This window comes from Octopus bimaculoides, chromosome 6 (genome assembly GCF_046866305.1).
Source record: "Octopus bimaculoides isolate indiv1 chromosome 6, ASM4686630v1, whole genome shotgun sequence".
In the NCBI taxonomy this organism is placed as follows: Eukaryota; Metazoa; Mollusca; class Cephalopoda; order Octopoda; family Octopodidae; genus Octopus; species Octopus bimaculoides.
The window spans coordinates 115000881-115021871 of NC_142933.1; the positions used below are offsets into that span (position 1 = coordinate 115000881).

Sequence of the window (20991 nt, forward strand, 5' to 3'; positions counted from 1 at the left end):
CATTCACCCCAAGATTCCAAGTTCAATTTCAGGCAGTGACCTAAATAATAATAATAATAATAATAACAACAACAACATTGAAAAATACCTTAGGAATGAGAACCCAAGTTCGAAATTTCCCTAAGACACCTGATGAAGGTATATCACCTGATGAGGGTATATCAGCCAAAACATTATGTTAACAACAAACAAGAGGAGGACAAAAGACATACACAGCTGAAAAACCTACTACTTTCTTATTGACTACAAGTAGTTTCTCCAAAAATTAAACAAAAAAAAAATCGTTGAAATTTCTGTAATTGGCTCATAAAACTAATCTAGGAAGAAATTTAAAATAAAATTGGAGCATGTGTATCAAACAGAAAAGATCTCAAGTTGAGATAAATGCAATTGATAAGCTGTGGCTTCTTAAGTGGTTTATTTATTTTTATTAATTCTTTTTTATCTTTATTGTAGCTTGGTTACAGGTTTCAAACAAGCCAATCCCTAGCTTCTAGTTTAGTGTATTTATGATGGTGTTAGTGATAAGGGAGTGTCACCATTTTTTTGTTATACACCACACACATACACACGCACACATGTGTATCTGTATATATATATATATATATATATATATATATATATATATATTAAAAATGATTTAAAATTATAATTTAGGATATCTAAGAGACACCACCATGCTGAAAATAGCAGCCAAAGCTTGACTCTAAAACCACAATAAATGTTCATATATATATATATATATATATATATATATATATATATATATATATATATAGGCTATAGTCTTGTATAGGCTATAGTCTAGTCACCCATATAGTCAACCAGGTAATACATGAAGGAGTCATACCCAATGATTGATGTAGCAGCACCATAGTCAACTGCTTCAAGGTAAAGGTGATGCATTAGATAGGAATAATTACAGAGGCATCAAATTGTTGGATCAGGTGATGAAACTAATTAAGGAGAGAGTTAGTTTAGATGAGATGCAGTTTGGGTTTGTGCCAGGGAGAAGCACCACTGATGCTATATTTCTGGTAAGGAAGCTGCAGGAGAAATACCTGTACTTGGCTTTGTTGATATGGAAAAAGCCTTTGACAGGGTCCACTGATCCCTTATCTGATGGTTAATGTGGAAACTAGGAATAGATGAGTGGTTAGTGAGAGCTGTACAAGCCATGTACAGGGATGCTGTCATTAAAGTGAAGGTTGGCAATGAGTATAGGCAAAAATTCCGGTTAGGAGTGGGGGTCCACCAAAGATCAGTCCTCAACCCCCTCCTATTCATCATAGTCCTCCAGGCAATAACACAGGAATTCAAGACAGGATGCCTCTGAGAGCTCCTCTATGCTGATGACCTTGCTCTAATATCTGAGTCACTACCAGAACTAAAGGAGAAGTTTCAGGTGTGGAGGCAATGTCTAGAATCAAAGGGCAAAAACCAAATTCTTGGTAAGTAGAAAGGCAAGTAAATTACAAGTCCCTTCTGGTAGATAGCCCTGCTCAATCTGTGGAAAAGCCATAAGTAAAAACTCCATAAGATGTACCTGGTGCAAGCTATGGACGCATAAGAGCTGCAGCAATATCAAAGGAAAGTTAACTGGGAAGATAGTTTTTGTGCACAGGGGCAATAAACACTGAGAATGTGCAGAAAACAGCTTCCATCACATGCCAAGGGGAAAAACTAGAAGTAGTTGATAGCTTCTGTTACCTAGGTGACCAAGTCTGTAGCAGGGGTGGATGCTCTGAGAGTATAGCTGCTAGAATAAGAATAACCTGGGCAAAGTTCAGAGAGCTCCTATCTCTGTTGGTAACAAAGGGCCTCTCACTCAGAGTAAGAGGTAGACTGTATGATGCATGGTGTGCAAACAGCCATGCTACATGGCAGTAAAACATGGGCTGTGACTGCTAAGGACATGCGTAGGTTTGAAAGAAATGAAGCTAGTATGCCCTGCTGGATGTGTAATGTCAGTGTGCATACACAACAGAGTGTAAGCACCTTGAGAAAAAAATTGGACATAAGAAGCATCAGATGTGGTGTGCAAGAGAGACGATGACACTGGTATGGTCATGTGTTCCATATGGATGAGGACAGCTGTGTGAAGAAGTGCTGCACCTTAACAGTGGAGGGAACCTGTGGAAGTGCTAGATTCAGGAAGCCTGAGATGAGGTGGTGAAACACGACCTTCAAATGTTGGGCCTAAGAAAGGCAATGACAAGCAACCAAGACCTTTGGAGATATGCTGTGCTTGAGAAGACCCACAAGCCATATGAGGTTGTAACCATGGCCTATACCAGTGTCACATAACTGAGCCATTTAAAAGTACCCTTCATTCATTGGGCAATATGCTGTGCTTGAGAAGACCTGTTCAGTCAAGTAAAATCGTTGTCGTGGCCAATGTCAGTACTGCCTGACTGGCACCTGCGCCAGTGACATATAAAAGGTACCATTCGAGCGTGGTTGATGCCAGTGCCACGTGACTGGCCCTGTACTGGTGGCACGTAAAAAGCACTCACTACACTCTCGGAGTGGTTGGCGTTAGGAAGGGCATCCAGCTGTAGAAACCTTGCTAGATCAGATTGGAGCCTGGTGCAGCCTTCTGGCTTGCCAGTCCTCAGTCAAACCATCCAACCCATGCCAGCATGGAAAGCGGACATTAAATAATGGTGATGATGATATATACATGCACGCATACACATATCATATAGACATATATGTATGCGTGCATGTATAAGATAAAACAGAAACCAAAGAGACAAATGGTGGTCTGCATCAGCAGGACTTTTGCACCATTTGAAAATGAGTGGCAGAAAGAGCGCAGTGAAACTGACATTGTCCATAAAGAAGAGATGTAGTTTGGTTCATTAGGGTGGGGGGTGTGAATTAATGTTATGTGTGGGTGGAAGACACAGTACTTCCAGAACTCAGTTTTGCTGAGGTGGATAGGTCTTCTCAAGAAGTGTATATGCATGTATGTCCTGGGTATGACTTTAAAACTGCATTCAATAATGGGACTCAGTGGAGACGCAATGGCCTAGTGGTTAGGGCAGCGGTCTCGCGGTCATAGGATCGCGGTTTCGATTCCCAGACCGGACGTTGTGAGTGTTTATTGAGCGAAAACACCTAAAGCTCCACGAGACTCCAGCAGGGGATGGTGGCGAACCCTGCTGTTCTCTTTCACCACAACTTTCTCTCACCCTTACTTCCTGTTTCTGTTGTGCCTGTAATTCAAAGGGTCAGCCATGTCACATTGTGTCACGCTGTATATCACCAAGAACTACGTTAAGGGTACACGTGTCTGTGGAGTGCTCAGCCACTTGCACGTTAATTTCACGAGCAGGCTGTTCCATTGATCAGATCAACTGGAACCCCCCTCGTTATCGTAAGCGACGGAGTGCCAACAACAACAACAACAACAATGGGGCTCTGATTCAGGAGTTCCAGGGTACTAAGGAGTGTGGAACCACCTCTTAGCTACTGCTGGTCCCAGGCCTACTCTGAGTGAAGTAGCAGCACCTATCAGGGCCCTAACTATGGATTAACTAGCACATGAGCGATGCGACAGAGAAATACTCGGGTTGATGTCCAAAGGTGCAGTAAGCTCACAACTTGTCACTGTTGAGGCATCCCTCTAGGAGAAGGCGAACTCATATATAAAACCTGCTACTCTACTGAACCACTTATCTTACACTTTGCTTGTCTTTGGACTTCTTGGAATTGCTAGTGAGAGTCATTGTGGTGCTGTGCAAGCTACACCCAACTTAAAACCCTTGCACAAGTATAGCTGACACATCTGACAGCAGTGATTATGATCATCTAGCAAGTAGACAGCCATCATTGTGTGTGTGTGTGTGTGTGTGCGCGTGTGTGTGTGTGTGTGCGCGCGCGCGTGTGTGTATACATGTATGCATACATACATACACACACACATTGAAAAATCATTATTACATCAGATATTGGATAAACTGAAGAGTGACTTTTTATTGTTGGACTTTTTTGCTGCCATTATAAAGTACCAGCTTTGTAGGAGTGTATATTCTTGGTACACCAGATGAAACCTGCACACCCACCAAATATAATAACTTCATTATAAATAAATAAGCTCACTCAATAATGCAATTATAGATGTCAACGGGAAAGCAAATTTCGTGTCCTGTTATGAAATATTGGGGAAATCGTACTGATAAAGTACTGTACACTCCAGAGGTAGTTGTATTATGATACATATAGAAGGGATGGTGAAATAATGGGCAAGTGTCAAAAATAAGGACAGTTATTCACTTTTATACTACACTCCAAAAATACATACTTCCTTTTTAGCATTCTGCATTCTCCCCTAATTAATTAGGCTTTTACTTTCTCCTCTCCCTGCTTTTTTCTACTTATATTCAGCTTGTTACTTATATAATACAAGAACGATGAAAACTTTTTGAAAACTTTGCATAGGCCTCTGAGAAGGTATCACCAAACTTTTGGCAAAAATTGATGCAGATTCTCTGCATCGTTCTTGACACAATCAAGGAGATCTTGAGTAACTATAAAACCTGAGTGTCTTTTTGGTCAGCCGAAAGCAGTTTGGTACACACTTGGCAGACACGCATCTCATACCCAGCACTTGACTCATACTTTATTTTATTGGCCTTGAAAGGAAGAAAGGCAAAGTCAATTAATAATCCTTTCTACTATAGATATAAGACCTGAAATTTTGAGGGGTTGGAGCTAGTCAGTTACATCAACCCCAGTGTTCAACTGGTACTTATTTTATCGATCCTGAAAGGATGGAAGGCAAAGTTGGACACAGCAGAATTTGAACTCAGAATGTAAAGACGAATGAAAAATCACTAAGTGTTGCGTCTGGTGTGCTAACAATCCTACCAGCTCACCACCTTAAAAAATTGATTAATAATAACACACATAAAAGTTTTCTAATTATGTAATTTGTTAGTAAAAATTAAGACATATTTCATTAGCAAACATTTTTAGCAATATTTTTAAAAGCAACGGAGTATAAATTTATATTAAAAAAAATTTAATTTGCTTTGAGTAAACAAAACAGTATAAATGATTCACGACCATTGATAGAATAAGATTTATAATAAAATAATTGTTTCAATGGAGAAAAGCAGAATATTATCTTGAATTTAAACAGCTGTTTTTCAACTAATTTGGCGTTTTAAGATTACAACTATACTACCGTTTTTTAGTAATAATTTGCCATATCATAGTGACATTTTTATTCAAGAGAAATTTGAAATCTACCAGTTTATAAATCAAATCTAGCTTTATGCAGTCTTTTAAATGGTCCTTAGTGAAAGTGACTTATCAGAAAGCCCCGTTTCATTGAAAATAACCCCAACTACAAAAGCATTGAAATGAATACTGCTGAGGTCATCTTCCACAGGGAAACTAAAAGTAAGGATTGTTATCAGTGAATAATAATTACTTTTGAAATGTAGTCATGCAATACTTGAGCTTTGTGTAAACAAATAAAACATATTTTAAAAATATGTTGGAATGATGTTCATATGAATTGGCCACTGTAAGGAAATGGGTATCACATAAATATTTCTAATAATGTTACTGTTCTGTCTGTGTAATAAAATATAAAGTGACAATATGCAGACATCTTTCAACCTTAATTCAAAAACGAATGTTTGAAAGAATTCTGATGAAGTCACCGGAATGCTTAATATTTAACTTGACATTGTGGCTTATTACTAAACATACTAGACAGAGTGTTAGTACCTTGAGAGAAAAGTTGAACTTATGAAGCATCAGTTGTGGTGTGCAAGAGAGATGATTGCGCTGGTATGGTCATGTGGTGAGAATGGATGAGGATAGCTGTGTGAAAAAGTGCCACACCCTAGCAGTTGAGAGAACCTGTGGAAGAGGTAGGCCCAGGAAGACCTGGGATGAGGTGGTGAGGTATGACCTTCGAACATTGGGCCTCACCGAGGTGATAACTTCTGACCGAGACCTTTGGAAATATGCTGTGCGTGAGAAGACCCGGCAAGCCAAGCGAGACCTAAATCGAAGGCCTCAGCCAGCCCACTTATACGTACCTTCCTTCATTGGACACTAAACTCCGCTTGCGAAGACCTGTTGAGACAAGTGAAATCGAAATCGAATTAAATTCAGCAACTGGCACCCATGCCAACATCGTCTCCTTCATTGGAAACGAAACTCTGCTTGCGAAAACCTATTGAGGCAAGCGAAAGCGAAACCGTCATGGCACCTGTGCCCAGCATCGCCTTCCCAGCACTTGTGCTGGATGGCACATGTAAAGACATTCGAGCGAGATCATTGCCAGTGCCGCCGAACTGGCTCCTGTGCAGGTGGCACATAAAAGCACCCACTACACTCTCGGAGTGGTTGGCGTTAGGAAGGGCATCCAGCTGTAGAAACTCTGCCAAATCAGATTGGAGCCTGGTGTAGCCATCCGGTTTCACCAGTCCTCAGTCAAATCGTCCAATCCATGCTAGCATGGAAAGCGGATGTTAAACGATGATGATGATGATGTAGCCATCATTCTAAAAGTATAATCAAATATACACAGTTTTTTGTTATATAAAATAATTGAAATCAAGTTGATTAAAGCTATTTCAAAAATTATGTTGAAAGATATTTTTTGAAAAAAAAAAGAGATCGAAGATTAAAACCTAAGAATTAGTTAGAATGGTAAAAAGAATTTATCATCATCATCATCGTCGTTTAACGTCCGCTTTCCATGCTAGCATGGGTTGGACGATTTGACTGAGGACTGGTGAAACCGGATGGCAACACCAGACTCCAATCCAATTTGGCAGAGTTTCTACAGCTGGATGCCCTTCCTAACGCCAACCACTCCGAGAGTGTAGTGGGTGCTTTTACGTGTCACCCACACGAAAACGGCCACGCTCGAAATGGTGTCTTTTATGTGCCACCCGCACAAGAGCCAGTCCAGGGGCACTGGCAAGGATCTTGCTCAAAAACCCTACAAAGGCCAGTCAGGCGGTATATATATATATATATATATGTCTGTACGTATCGTCGTCGTCGTTTAACGTCCGCTTTCCATGCTAGCATGGGTTGGACGATTTGACTGAGGACTGGTGAAACCAGATGGCTACACCAGGCTCCAATCTAATTTGGCAGAGTTTCTACAGCTGGATGCCCTTCCTAACGCCAACCACTCAGAGAGTGTAAACGAAATTCTTTTGTGTGTGTTCTAGCACACGTGTATATATTTCTTGTTTTTGTTTCAGTCTTCTGAAATATGTAATTGAATTATAATTTGAATAATAAGATAGAGATGATTTTTGAAGGCATCTCATTGTAATTAATCAAGAAAAATATAAGGTGTCGGTTATTTTCCACATTTTACCATCAGTCATTAAGCTTATTTTTTATAAGAATCTCTCAAAATTCTACGTAGTATTTTCCCAACTGCTGATTTTGGAATTTCAGGTACAAATTCCAAGCCTCCTCGGAGCTGCTTGTATGGAGCAACATTAGCTAAATATAAAGAAAGAAAAAAAAAAGAGAAAAGAGAAAAAGACATTATTAAGATACTACTGACATTTTTGTCTAAAGTTTATCATCAAAAATAAGAAATCTAGATTGGTTTCCTTTTGTTTTTCAATACCATGGGACAATTTAAACTCATCTTTGAAAACTAATAAAACAGTGCCCAATTAATAAATGGAGTACCTCTCAAGGCCACAAACTGACAAAGTCATTAGAGGTTTAAAGACAGAATGCCTCATGGTATTTGTTTCAACTCTCTTTGTGCTCTGAATTAAAATCCATGGTCAGCTTTGCTTTTCATCCTTTCAGCATCACAAAAAATATCATTTTGTCATTTCAATAAAATGTACTGGTACAACTGTTTGAGTGTCAGATGAACTGCCTTGCAGTCTTTGTTCTGGTTTCTTGTGTTCTGATAGCAATATCTTTGATGATTCTAATGCCAAGCTGTATTCGCTTTTAAAAAAATGCCTTTCCCTTGAACAACATGAGGACAAAGAAAAGTAACTTGCATACATAGACACCTGCTAGTCTCCCACTAGAAAGAAAAAAACAACCTTGTCAAGGCCTGCACATATTGATGCAGATAAATAATCAACTACGAGAGACAGGCTCTGGACTATCTCTCACTGTGAGGCCCCTGAGCAACTGCCCAGTCTCCCTATGCTTCAAGAAGGCACTAGTAGCAGGCATTAACTGTGCTTGACCTAATTACCTACATATATCTCCTTTACTAATCTATGGCATTGTATCAAATTGTGTAATCAATCTATGCATTTATTCAATGTATGTCTACCATGTATGTCTACCATGTATGTCTACCATGTATGTCTACCATGTAGTAGATGACTACTTTTTGGTGATACAACTTAGCAAACTGACACAATATGTTTAAGCATTTAATTTTGATTTTTAAAAATTTAATTCTTCTGTACATAGTTATGGGCATCATTTTTACCATATTGTATTTCTAAAACTATTTCAAATCAACAAGAGAGCCTTTATATGGGTGCTCAACTGTTAGAAATAGCAACCAAATTTTCCTTAAATTCCACACTACTATCATACAGAAACTGATAACTGAGACCACATTGGGTCACACAGTATGAAATTCATGATGACTGAAATAAAATATAGGATGGTTATAGACCATAAGTTTACTTAATCACTTATGAACTGGGGTAAAATAGCAACAATCAATTCTTGCTTTCTTGCCTTTCCTAAGATACAGAAACCAGGTCGAAGATTAAATGAATATACCTGTATTACTAATTCAGATTTTATCTACTAAAATGAAAAATCCAAAATTCTAAGTAGAGTCTGACAAAACACACAAGTAAATTTTGTTGGAATTAAACCAAGTGCACAACTATTAAATCAAAGGTTTATATGGACAGAACTGAATGGTGAATTTTGTATTGTTATTTTTCACACTTCATACGCTCTGTTTAGTATGAAATTAGCCATAAACTAATGGCGTATGTATGTTTAGAAACAATATTAGCCTTTAAATTTATGAAGAAGTTTCATTTGAGAATGAGGGACCTTGTCTATAGAAGTTTTTGACTTGCTTACAAGGAAGCTTAATAACTCTAATTTTGGCACATGCTAGCAATTTTGGGGGCAATGGGGTAAGTTTATTACATGAACCCTGAAAGAATGAAAGGCAAAGCTGACCTTGGCAGCATTTAAACTCAGAACATAAAGAGCCAGAAGAAATCTTGCTTAGCATTATTGTCTCATATACCAATAATTTTGCCAGCTCACTGCCTTAGGAAATTCCAGTAGTTGTAGTTGTGGAAGGGAAAAGACAGATTAAATTATTTAACATTGCTTAAAGATAGGAGGAGAGGAAGACACATACTTTGAGTGAGCTAGGGAGAGTAATGTTCAGCAAACATTATCATCATCGTTAATTAATGTCCATTTTCCATGCTGGCATGGGTTGGATGGTTTGACTGAAAACTGATAAGCTGGGGATCTGCACCAGGTTCCAATCTGATTTGGCATGGTTTCAATGGCTGAATGCCCTTCCTAACACCAACCACTCCAAGAGTGTTGTCAGTGCTTTTTACATGCCAAACTGGGGAGCAGCACCAGGTTCCACTATTTAAATAATAGTGGTAGAAGAGACATGAATAGTAAGCCACTGATATTAAATAAGGCAACACATTAAAACTAGTACCATAAATGAAATGGTTCTTTTAACGGATTTTGTAAACTTGAAGCTATGGTAGAAAACAATTATTCAAGATGCTGCACAATGGGATTGGCCCACAAGCCACATAACTGTAAACTACACAGTTCTGCCTGCATCCAGTTTTTGTAAGTGAAAAAGTGGATTGGAGAAATTTATGCATGCCTTGAAGATGAAGTGGAGTAGATTCTTATCATGATTTCAGTATTTTCTAAATCATTAAATATCTCCTCTAATTTTAACTCCTTATTTTCCATTTGCTTAATGACACCAAACATAAATTATAAAATGTAACCAAAATGCAAACCTTTAACGAAATTCAAAACATCTTCCTCATGTTGGAGGAGATATTATGTTGCTGTGGGCTCGAACTCTGCAAGAAGTTAAAAAATTTTTTTGACTAAAACACAACTGGAACCCTAAGTAAGGCATGTGTAAAATTTGAATGAAATTGGTTGCGTAGTTCTCGAGTTTTAGGGATTCACACAGACAGACAGACAGACATACATTCTCATTTTTATATATATAGATATATATATGTCTATATGTATATCTATATGTATATATGTAAGAGACAAGTTGTACGTACACCGATATATATATATATATATATATATATATATATATATATATGTATAAATAATACAGAATGGGACAAGGACGCAAAATATCCAGACAGTTAGGTGATACAAGAAAGGGACAAAACATCCCAGAAAGACGATACAAAGAGGACACGGACAGGTCATTCGGAGTTTTCTCTCTTCGGTCGAGATCCAGATTATCCTTGCAATTTAGACCGGTTATTCTCGATATTGCTCCAATATATACGACTATATATATATAGATATATAACGTACAAAAAGACAAAAAAGAAATGTGCGAAAAACAAACAGGGTATATGAGGTTGGCAATCAGGAAAATTAGAAGCCATTAACGTTTTGAGCCTATGCTCTCTACAGATAGAATAGATGAAGATACACAAAAACAAAAAAACTAAAGAAGAGGACAAATGTGTCTCAATTCGACAGTCACACACACATGCATGCATGCTCATGCAACAGGCTTCTTACAGTTTCTGTTTGCCAATTCTTCTCACACAGTATTCATCAGCCCAAGACCATAGTAGCAAACATCTATTGATAATGCCACTCAGTGGAAACACATGCTAAAACACACTGTTCTGAAGAACACTTCTTAACCACACAACTATGTCCATGTCTTTAATAACAAGAATAATGTAGTTACCTGAAAGCCTTTATATTTGATGAGCTCCTTCAACCGATCTGTGATGTAAAAATGCCCATCTTCATCATAATGTGCAAGATCACCTATAGTTTAAAGTAACAGCAATGGATATATAAATGGATTAATTTTATATAACTTATCTTTTTTGTTGTCTTTCAGACTAGTCAAGGAATACAATGTCATTGTTAAAATAAAATTTAGGTTATAAATTCAAATAAGACATTTCATTATATATATATATATATAAAACGATTTATTTTTCGTGATGAGATAAAAACTAAGGCTGTGTATAATATAGAATATTTATAAATAAAAGGTCTTACAGCTGTTTCCAGGATATTTATTATATCTCTACATTGAAGATGGTGTGAGAGGATGGTTAAGCAATAGTTAGTTTAGATAAGATAGGAAATAGAGAGTGAATGTAGGGATATTGTATTTGCAAATCCATTGTTTAGGCAGAATGATATACATATAAGATTCCAATACCTTTTGAGTAAAATCCAATTGTTTTTAAGATTGGTCTTTGCCTTTGTAAATCCGTTATTAAGATTCCAATCCCCTATGAGTAAAATCCAACAGTCTTTGAAATTGGTCATTCCAAATACAGAGTTCATACACGGTGTTATTGAATCAAGGGTTCTGTTTAACATGACCTAAAAGCTGGGAATGTATTAGTAGGGTCGATTTGACCCTACTGATAAGCAGATGGCCTTACCAGCTGGCTCCAGAAAGACTGGACCAATTGCATGCTGTGAGGGAAACGAGAATGGTTGAAGGTCCTAAGCATGGAACAACAACAAACACAATAACAAGAAGGAGGAAGAGAAGGGTAAAGAAGAAGAAATATTTGAGGTAGCGTTTTGGTAAGATTTTAATACTTCTCTTACCTTTCTCAATAAAAATCAATCATTAAAATTAATGAGTATAAATTTGATTAATTAAACATCTTTCTTTTTTACTTCACTGCATGTTAGCCTCCACTTAACTATATATTCTTCATGCAGAAGGCAACTCTAGATAGATTTCTCCAGTCACTAATATTGTGAAATCAATGAATCTTTATATTATGCAGTCATCAGTTAGCTTAAGGTCTGATAAGAACTGATCTAGGCTAATTCCAAAATATGAGGAACCTTTTGAAGCCACAGTGATTGCATTGTTAAAACTAGTAATGGAACTGAAGAACATCTTGTGCAATGTAGGACATGATTTACCGGTAATGCTGGAACAAATTAAATTGGAATCAGGAGAAGAAAGGTTCATAAACAAGATTTTTAAAAATGTTGTGTAACACGAAAATTATAAATGAGCAGGACGCAGGTTCAAAGCACTATTCAGAATGTGATGAGGTATTATTATATGCACAAAGAGTGGTAATACCTGAAGCGCTGCAAAACAGAGTATTAAAAGACTTAAATGTAGGACATCTGGGGATTGTCCGGATGAAGAGCCTCATGAGGACTTACATTTATTGGCCAAATATGGACAAGCAAATTGAGAGACTGGTAAAACAGGCGCCTCCAGTGCAGATTCAACTGTGGCCAAAAACGGATTCGGCATGGTCTAGACTGCATTTCAAGTCCTTCTTTAGCAACTTGTTCAACGGAGCTCTTAACTCTTACATTTTAGGTATGTACAACTAGTAATAACTTACCAGACCTAAAAATGCTTGTAGAGTTATTTTGTTAGTGGGAGCAGGCATTTTTTTATCACATCGATTCTACAAGGGTCCAGTTTTCGTCCATTTTCATCGATCACCTGTCCTAAGTACTTTATTTTTGTCAAGAAAAATTCACATTCTCCTCACTTACTTTAAACCCATAATTGCTTACTCGTTTGAAAGCCTCTTCTATATGTTCAATATGTTGGTCCCTTGATTCACTTTTGACCAATACGTCATCCAAGTGTGGGACTGTGAACTGACAATCTGCTAGCTTGTATCCATCACTTGCTGAAATATTGTAGGTGCGACCTTAACCCCAAATGGCAGTCTTTTGAAACAGTAGAGACCGTTATGAGTATTGATTGGTAATACTTTAGCACATTCTTCCTCCACCAGTATCTAAATACGTCTCTGTCATTTATGGCTATATACATATGTGTGTGTGTGTATATATATGTGTGTGTGTGTGTGTGTGTGTGTGCGTGCACACACACACACACAACAGGTTTCTTTCAGTTTCTGTCTAGCAAATCCATTCAAAAGGCTTTGGCTGGCCTGGAGCTATAATGGAAGACACTTGCCCAAGGTGCCACACAGTGGGACTGAACCTGGGACCATATGGCTGGGAAACAAACTTCTTCTCACACAGCCATACCTGTACATATATAAAAATGTTTATTAAGTCATATTACACAAACCACCACCAGTGTAGTGATGGAGAAAATAACAGAGTGGACATGATAGCAGGGAGGACTAGATGAGGCACAGGAGAAAAGGATTAGTACCAGGTGTTGGCAAGAAGTGGGTTATGTAGGTAGGGATCCAGTGATATCCCACATTATAAAGGTGGGCACAGGTGGAAGACGTAAGATGAAGCAACAGCGAGAGAAATAAGTGAGGGGAGTTATGAATCTGTAAAGAGGAGATGGGGTTTGTGCAGGTTGGCCAGAAAGGGGAAAATGAGAGGGTGGGTGGTGAGATGGTTGAAAAGCTGTGGAGATAGGAATATTTATCAACATTTATTAAAACCCTACCTGAATACAACCAGCCATCTCTGATCATATCAGCAGTAGCTTCTGGTCGGTTTAAATAGCCCTTCATTACTTGTGGACCTTTGATACATATCTCCCCAGTTTGCATTGGGCCTAAGATTTCGTTTGTTTTAGGATCAATTATCTGCCAAAGATACAAAGACAAACAACATCATTTATACAAAATTTACTCTGTGTGTGTGTGTGTGTGTGTGTGTGTGTGTGTGTGCATGTGCGTGTGTGTGTGTGTGTGTGTGTGTGTGTGTGCATGTGCGTGTGTGTGTGTGTGTGTGTCTCTCAATCTCTCTCTCTCTCTCATTGACCTTTCAATAAATTTTATTCAGTGAAATAATTTCCATTATCATTAATGATCTTTGCCCATCTATCAGGCAATTTAAATATTCTATCAGCATAAAATTTGGTTTTGAAGAATAAAAGTTATCTAGATGCATTTTGACTCCATCTAAATTGTAAAATATTTTTCTTTGCAATGAGCTCTGAAGAGACAAAAACAAGGGGTAATCAGCTAGCACAATATCAGGGGAATATGGTGGGTGGAGTAAGAGTTCCCAGCCAAGTTCATGTAGTTGGGCATTGTCTTGTTGGAACACTACCTTATTCTTGTTGGCAATCTCTGGCCTCAATTCTTTGATTTTTTGGGGGGATCCTTAATACAAACTACAGGATCTTTTTCACATTATGTTTTCATACACAATCCATTTTTCATCTCCAGTCACGAAGTCATGCTTTCATTCTGTTTCAAAAGCCTATCACAAACAGAATACCAGTCCAAGCAATTCTTTTCTGAGAGTTTGTGAGGGACCCATACATGATAGTGAGAAATGTATCCTAACTTCACTAGTTGTTCATGAGCCACACTTTTAGAAACTTCCAACTCCCTTGCAAGTTTTCTAGTCGTGATATTTGAGTTTTCTTCAATTTTTGTCTTCAAAACATCTTCATCCAAATTTGAAGGCCTTCCACTGTGACTGTCATCTTCCAAGCTAAACTCTCCAGTGTTAAATTTTGCAAACCACTATCAAACAATTGATTCACATACAGCATAATCACCATAAACTTCACAAATGTTTTTGCAAGTCTTTGCAGCATTTTCTTCTTTTTAAAAAAGAAAAGCATTACAATGTGAATATGAAATTTTTGGTTATCCATTTCAAATATCAATAAAGGGTAACCAAAATAAAAGGTAAATCTACTTTTAGTCAGGAACAAAGAAGAGATGCATTACCATTTCAAGCAACACCAAAGTTTTAACTGTATTACACTTTAGGTGTGTTCAATGAAGCATTAAAAGATTTTGCTTCAAAACGCTCAGAATTTTCTGGACAACCTAATATATAATATTTAGATGGAAATGTTTAATAATTGAAACATTTATAAATTTGGTTTGTTATATTTTAAAGCAGTTGTAATTCTAAAGAGAAAGAGATATTTACCTTTGCAGCAGTATTAGGTACCAAAGTTCCAACAGAACCTTCATGACGAATTGGTGGTACACTCAAATGAACAACAGGGCTTGTTTCAGTCAGACCATAACCTATTGCAGAACAATAAATATAGAGTAGACAATTATCTACACATAAAAGTGTACATAAAATGATGATGATGACAATGATAATGATGACGATGACGATATGATATATATAATGTGAAAGAGCACTGGGTGCTTCCTACCCAACACCCTCTATCAACCTTACCACTCTCTCCCTTTCTTTCACAGTAACTCCGGACTCTACTCTGTCTCCTCCATTATTTCTCCTTCCACCAGTTTTTCTTTTCTCTCCACTACTATCCTCTCACAACAACAAATCTGTTTCTTTAATTATCCTTTAATCTATACTCATTTAGATATGGCCTTGTGAGTTACATAGCAACCTCACAAGTGCTGGTGCCACAAGAAAAGCACTCAGTAAACTTTATGAAGTTATTAACAAATCAAACTGTAACAACACAGGATTGAAAGGACTATAGTTCTAGTGCAATGAAAGAAAAATGCACCTGGCCCACTCTGGTTGAGGTAATGAAGGGCATTCTGCAACAGAATTGACAAATTGACCAAAATTGACAAATTGAGTTAAGATGTGCTCTTCAAATTCATTGGATAGAGTAAAACTATCCAGTCCACACTAGCATAGAAAGAAGATAAATAATAATGATGATGATGATGGTGGTGGTAATGACATTATATTTTATGGCCCGTGGAAAGATAAAAGGCAAAGTCTGGCATGTGTACTACAACGAATGTTATCCAATGTCCCAACAACTGTGCTAATACACCAGCTCACAGAATAGATAATTTCTCATTCATTGAAAACTAACACTGTGAATCTTTGCTATTTGTGAAAATGATCAATATAACTTGAACATTAGATATTGTAGTATTATTTCAGATATAATTATATAAAAAATATACAATCAAAAGAGAGTGCTGTTTGTCTGCATTATTTAGAGAATTCAACAAAAAGAGTACAGTGGACTCGCCATGGTGAGTGGAAAATTCAACATTTTAGACAGAGTTCATCTTAAGGGAAAAGTAAACAGCAGTGGAGTGGAGGGGGAGAGTTTTCTAACTTGGAGGAAGTAAAACTCTGCTGTGTCTCATTAATTTCTCTCCTGAAGAAGGATTCTGTCAGAAATGTTGGGTCTTTCACTCCTCATGGTAAAGTCACTGTACCCATTTTGCTGATTTTATTTATATATCATAAAATATATATTATCGATATGTGATTGTGATTTTGAGGTGATGGGAGGAAATTAAATTGTTGTGTGATGCTTTTCAATAAATTGTATCAATATATTCTGAGAATTAGTGACAGGAAGAGTATCCAACTGTAAAACCGTGCCTCAAAATCAATTCCAGTTCAAGCCATGGTAGCATATATGTCTTTCTGTGTCTCTTAGTAGTTAACTGCACAGTATTAGTTGACAGACAGACATAGAATGCAGAAATATGATCTTTGTTAGAAAGACAAACTATAATGAGCAAAACTCAAATTTAGAACCACATGGTCAGTAGGATAACAGCTTAAATTTACTGCTACTGCATTAACATCCTTTCTGCCACAAAAAAAAAAATTAATTAGAATAAATCATTTACCTTGGATCATTTCTTGAAAACCAAGTCTATCCTTACACTTAAATATAAGTTCTTTACTAAGTGGAGCAGCTCCTGATAATATTCTTCTGATTGCAGAGAGATCATAAACTTCTATTAGAGGGTGTTTAGCCAAAAACAAGATTAATGGAGGAACCAAGTGTGCACAAGTTATCTGTAACATAGAAACAGAATGAATGAATTGATAGAGACATTATTTATACAGAATTTTTATGACAGAAAACTTATGAATTTAAAATTTTATGAAGAACGTATTGGATTGTGAGAATACTACAAAAGTCTTGGAATGGCAAAGTAGATAAAGTATTGAATTACTGATTCTTGTTCATACTTTGTATTATTTTTTTATGGATAAGTTAAAGGGAAAAGGGCAGAAAAATCAAAACTGCTGCAGGATCTTCAAAAGTGTTGAAGAAAAAAGGTGGAAACTACTATAATTCATGGATTGCTGCTGATCATTATTTCTATCCCTGTAAGAAGACATAGCTGCAAGTGAGTCTGTCAGCAAAAAAGGCAATTTCTTGAAGTGTTACTCATGAGGCGAGACTCTTCATCAACAAGCCAAATACACAAGAAACCTAACCCCATGGGTAACATTCTGAAGATTACTCTAACAAAAAGTGACACTACACAAAGTAAGATGCAGTGAGGAGGGAGCACATAATGGTAGTGAGTCATTCTTACACCAGAGGCTTGTTTGTTACACAGTGATCCTCCCAAAAGTGAGGTCAATGTGTTAAACTGTGTGACAAGTTAGAGTTACTGTCCAAGCAAGCATTTCACTATATCTTGAGCAAGTTAGATTTATATGTCTCAGTTCATTTATCTGTAGGAATCTTAGTGTTACTTTCGACAGATTAACACCCCTATAATCAAACATTCATTGGTTCAGAGGTACAGAATTTAGACCTAAACACCAGCTTTAAAAACTTTTGTGGCTCTAGTAAACATTTATTATATAGTTGGGTTTTTTTAAAGCAATTTTTCTCTACCAAAGGTGAGTTTTTCTATTGACATAATATTTATATTTAATTTTTGAGAACCAGTGCTATTAAATTAATTATGTTTCTTAAGACAAATAACATTAGAGTGCAAGATAGAATGCTTTGCAATAATCACTTCAACTCTCTGTTCTGAGTTCATATTACACTGAAATAAAATTTACCTTTCATTCATTCAAAGTCATCAAATGAAAGAGCAATTCAGTGTGGTGGATTGGCAAAATTATTAGATCATTTGATGGGTTGCTGTGCAATATCTGTTCTGGCTTTTAACATTCTAAGTTCAAATTCCACATATGTGCTGATGTCTAGATTTAATCACTGGACCACATGAACACTCCATTCAACTTGTGATTGGCTAGTGTGGACAGATAGGCTCACAACCAGTAAAGACAAGTTAGCAAAAGTATGATCAGAGGCAATCCAACTGTGACCAGTCCATCTTTACATACATAACAGCTCTATTGTCCACTATGTCATTCTTGTTTTGCCTTTTTGTTTATTTTTCAAAGACAAGAGCTATGACTTGAGGGAGATTGACCTGCTACTTCTATTAAGATGAGTAATTGTGTATAGGCCCTTTCATTCATTCATCTACCCTATAAGTTATAATGTAGTGAAAGGGTAACTACATATAGAATACTTAGGGGTTGTGAGTTAGTTCATACTTATACTGTAAGTTGATTTATACTTTTTCTTAAAGCTGAGTCAAGAGGGACAGGGTGTCCATGACCTTTTATAGGGCCACTGAGACTGGTGGGAGGGTGAAAAGGACTCTTCAAACTGGAGACCTGCTCTGAATGATTGCAAGAACCTGATGATGGTGTTAAACAGAAGACACCCAAGGACCTGATGATGATGTTAAACTGAAAACCAGATTAAATCTACCACACATGTAGGCCACATCAAGATTTGAACTCAGATCACTAATAGCTGGAACAAATACCACAAAGCATTTTGTCTGATGCTCTAATGATTCTGTCAATTCATGTGGCTAGACTGTTACTTTGCTTATTGATCCAAGAAGGAAGAAATGCAAAGTTTATCTCAGGAGGATTTGAACTCAGAATGCAATAAACCGAAATAAATGCTACAAGTTATTTTGTCTGAACCCTAACAGCTTTGCCATCTTTGCCTAAATTAGGGCATTCCTTTAATCCTATATTTTTATTCCATTTGAATATCATTTTAGGAAATGTTTAATAATGTCATGAAATTATTTAGAATGAAAATCATTAAAAATGATTTTGCTAATTTCCTTACCCTATTCTTGCTTAATGTAGATAAGAAAGTTTCTGGTTCAAATTTTGGTAAAGTGTATATTGAACACCCATTTGTAATCATACTAAACAGTATGCAGACCATTCCATAGGAGTGGAAAAAAGGAATAATTCCAAGGAATCGATCAGAAATATTAAATTCAAGAATACTACAATTAAGAGCAAATTTTAATCAATTTATAAACACATCATAAAAGAAATTTTTGTGTCATCATTAATAACATTTAAGAGAGAAGAAAAAAAATGAAAACAAGTAGTTTTGAGGATGGTTTGTAAGAAAGTAGTGAAAGTGAGAGAGAGAAAGAGAGATACAGAGAGATAAAGAGAGATACAGAGAGATAGAGAGAGATACAGAGAGATACAGAGAGATACAGAGAGAGATGAAGAAGGCAATGGAGATATTAATCACTTGCATACCAATCTTCCCACTCCATGCTACTGATGTTATGCAAGAGACAGGGAAAATCCAATACAGTTTGGCACAAGGAAGCAAGTGGCCAGAACAGAAACTACATGGCAATTGGTCTAACAATAACAGTTACCTAAAAGATGAAAGTCAAAGTTGACCTCAGTATGATTTAGACTCAGAGGCAGAGAAAGTCAGAAAAATACTGTAAAATTCTATCTTAAGCTCTGATGTCTCTTGTTAACATTAATGATAATTCTTGTTAAGAAAGGTAAGAGAGACTACTCTGAAATTCAAATCGATTTAAAATAAGAATTTGCAGTGAGGAATGAGTATCATCTTTAGCAAGTGGGGGGATTACCCTCCATACTGATAAGGTAATAACATTTTCAGATGCCTTCTGTTAACATTAATACAACCATTAAAATTCATTGATTAACAATGAGAAATATTTACTGTTCTTCAAAACAATGACAGGAAGCACCAAACAACGAATGTTTCTTATTGATCCTACAATTATTTTCACTATATTTTGTTCCTTCCCTACGGTAATAGATAAGTGGCAATTATAATTAAACAGAACAATTATAATTAAACAGGTGCAAGGAATACAAATACGTTGGGGTTTCACAAATGAAATATAATTGAAAAACTTAGTTCAAATGAGATTATGTGAGCAGACAATAACGTTTTCTTTTGGATGTTTAAAAAGGAAAATCTATAAACAATCTATAAACAACAAACAGTTTAGCAAAGATAAATTGATAGAATAAATACTAGACTTAGCAAAAATAAGTACTGGGATCGATCTGATCAACTAAACTTTTAAATATGGTGCCCCCTGGTGGCTACAGTCCGATTACCGAAACATGTAAAAGAATACACTCATGTAAGTTGTAGAAGGTTTGAAATAATATTATGGTGTGTTAGCATGACCCCTTTAGGTAATCCAGTTGTTCCACTTGAATAAGGTAATACAAGAACATCTTCTTTAGCATTGCCAGAGTAAACTTCTGTTAAGGCAGTTCCATCATCTTCTACAAGGGTTGAGAATGGACGACAACCATGTGAATTCCCAAACACAATAATTTCCTGAAAGAAGAATAGGTTCATGAAATAAGACTGAAAGGTCATGCAAAGTTGTTCAGTAGATCTCTATCAATAGAATTCTGTGCAGAATTTTCTTCTCCATCACTTTTCAACCAAGGTTGTTTTCTAATACCACTCTGCATGCACTCAGCAAAATTTCACCCAAATTCTTTCTTCCTACCCCAAATCTTGCCACATGTGAAAAAACTAGATCTCTTCACGACAACAAGGTGATTGGTTTTAAAGTTTGTGGAGTTGACTTCCACCACATATATGTATGTATGCATGCATGCATGCATACATATATACACACACACATACATACATACATACATACATACATACATACATACATACATACATACATACATACATACATGCATGCATGCATACATACATACAAACATACAAGGGGGTGCTGAAAAGTTCTTCGCTTT

At 36.6% G+C, this 20991-nt stretch overlaps 2 protein-coding genes across 6 annotated transcripts in view; both read right to left on the reverse strand.

Annotated features, from left to right (window-relative positions):
* Positions 1-5012: 5012 nt before the first annotated feature.
* LOC149135383 (uncharacterized) lies at positions 5013-20530 on the reverse strand. 2 transcript variants are annotated; one of them, XM_089354468.1, is made up of 7 exons: positions 19922-20530; positions 19043-19208; positions 16761-16932; positions 15100-15200; positions 13649-13790; positions 10949-11031; positions 5013-7494 (listed from the first exon to the last, which is right to left on the reverse strand). In XM_089354468.1, the coding sequence occupies exons 2-7, from the start codon at positions 19142-19144 to the stop codon at positions 7399-7401; spliced, it is 696 nt and encodes a 231-aa protein (XP_089210594.1). In that variant the 5' UTR covers positions 19145-19208; positions 19922-20530; the 3' UTR covers positions 5013-7398. The 2 variants fall into 2 exon arrangements, with proteins under 2 accessions (XP_089210594.1, XP_089210595.1); XM_089354469.1 differs by adding an exon at positions 10011-10076 and having other exon boundaries at positions 5220-7494; positions 19043-20203.
* The window catches only part of LOC106880273 (tRNA-specific adenosine-34 deaminase regulatory subunit adat3), an 80275-nt gene continuing 79634 nt past the window's right edge, over positions 20351-20991 (reverse strand). For all 4 annotated transcript variants that reach the window (XM_089354461.1, XM_089354462.1, XM_089354463.1 and 1 more), the window contains one exon: positions 20351-20557. In XM_089354461.1, coding sequence (XP_089210587.1) covers positions 20351-20557 — 207 coding nt within the window. The remainder of the gene's footprint in view (positions 20558-20991) is intronic.

Excerpts from the sequence above, each read along its gene's own strand:
- LOC149135383 (XM_089354468.1), bottom strand. The coding sequence starts at position 19,144 with ATGGTCTGCATACTGTTTAGTATGATTACAAATGGGTGTTCAATATAC. Across the intron at positions 11,032-13,648 it reads AGATGGCTGGTTGTATTCAG|GTGATCTTGCACATTATGAT; the intron begins GTAGGGTTTTAA and ends TTTAAACTATAG. Across the intron at positions 7,495-10,948 it reads TCAAATATAAAGGCTTTCAG|CTAATGTTGCTCCATACAAG; the intron begins GTAACTACATTA and ends CTTTATATTTAG.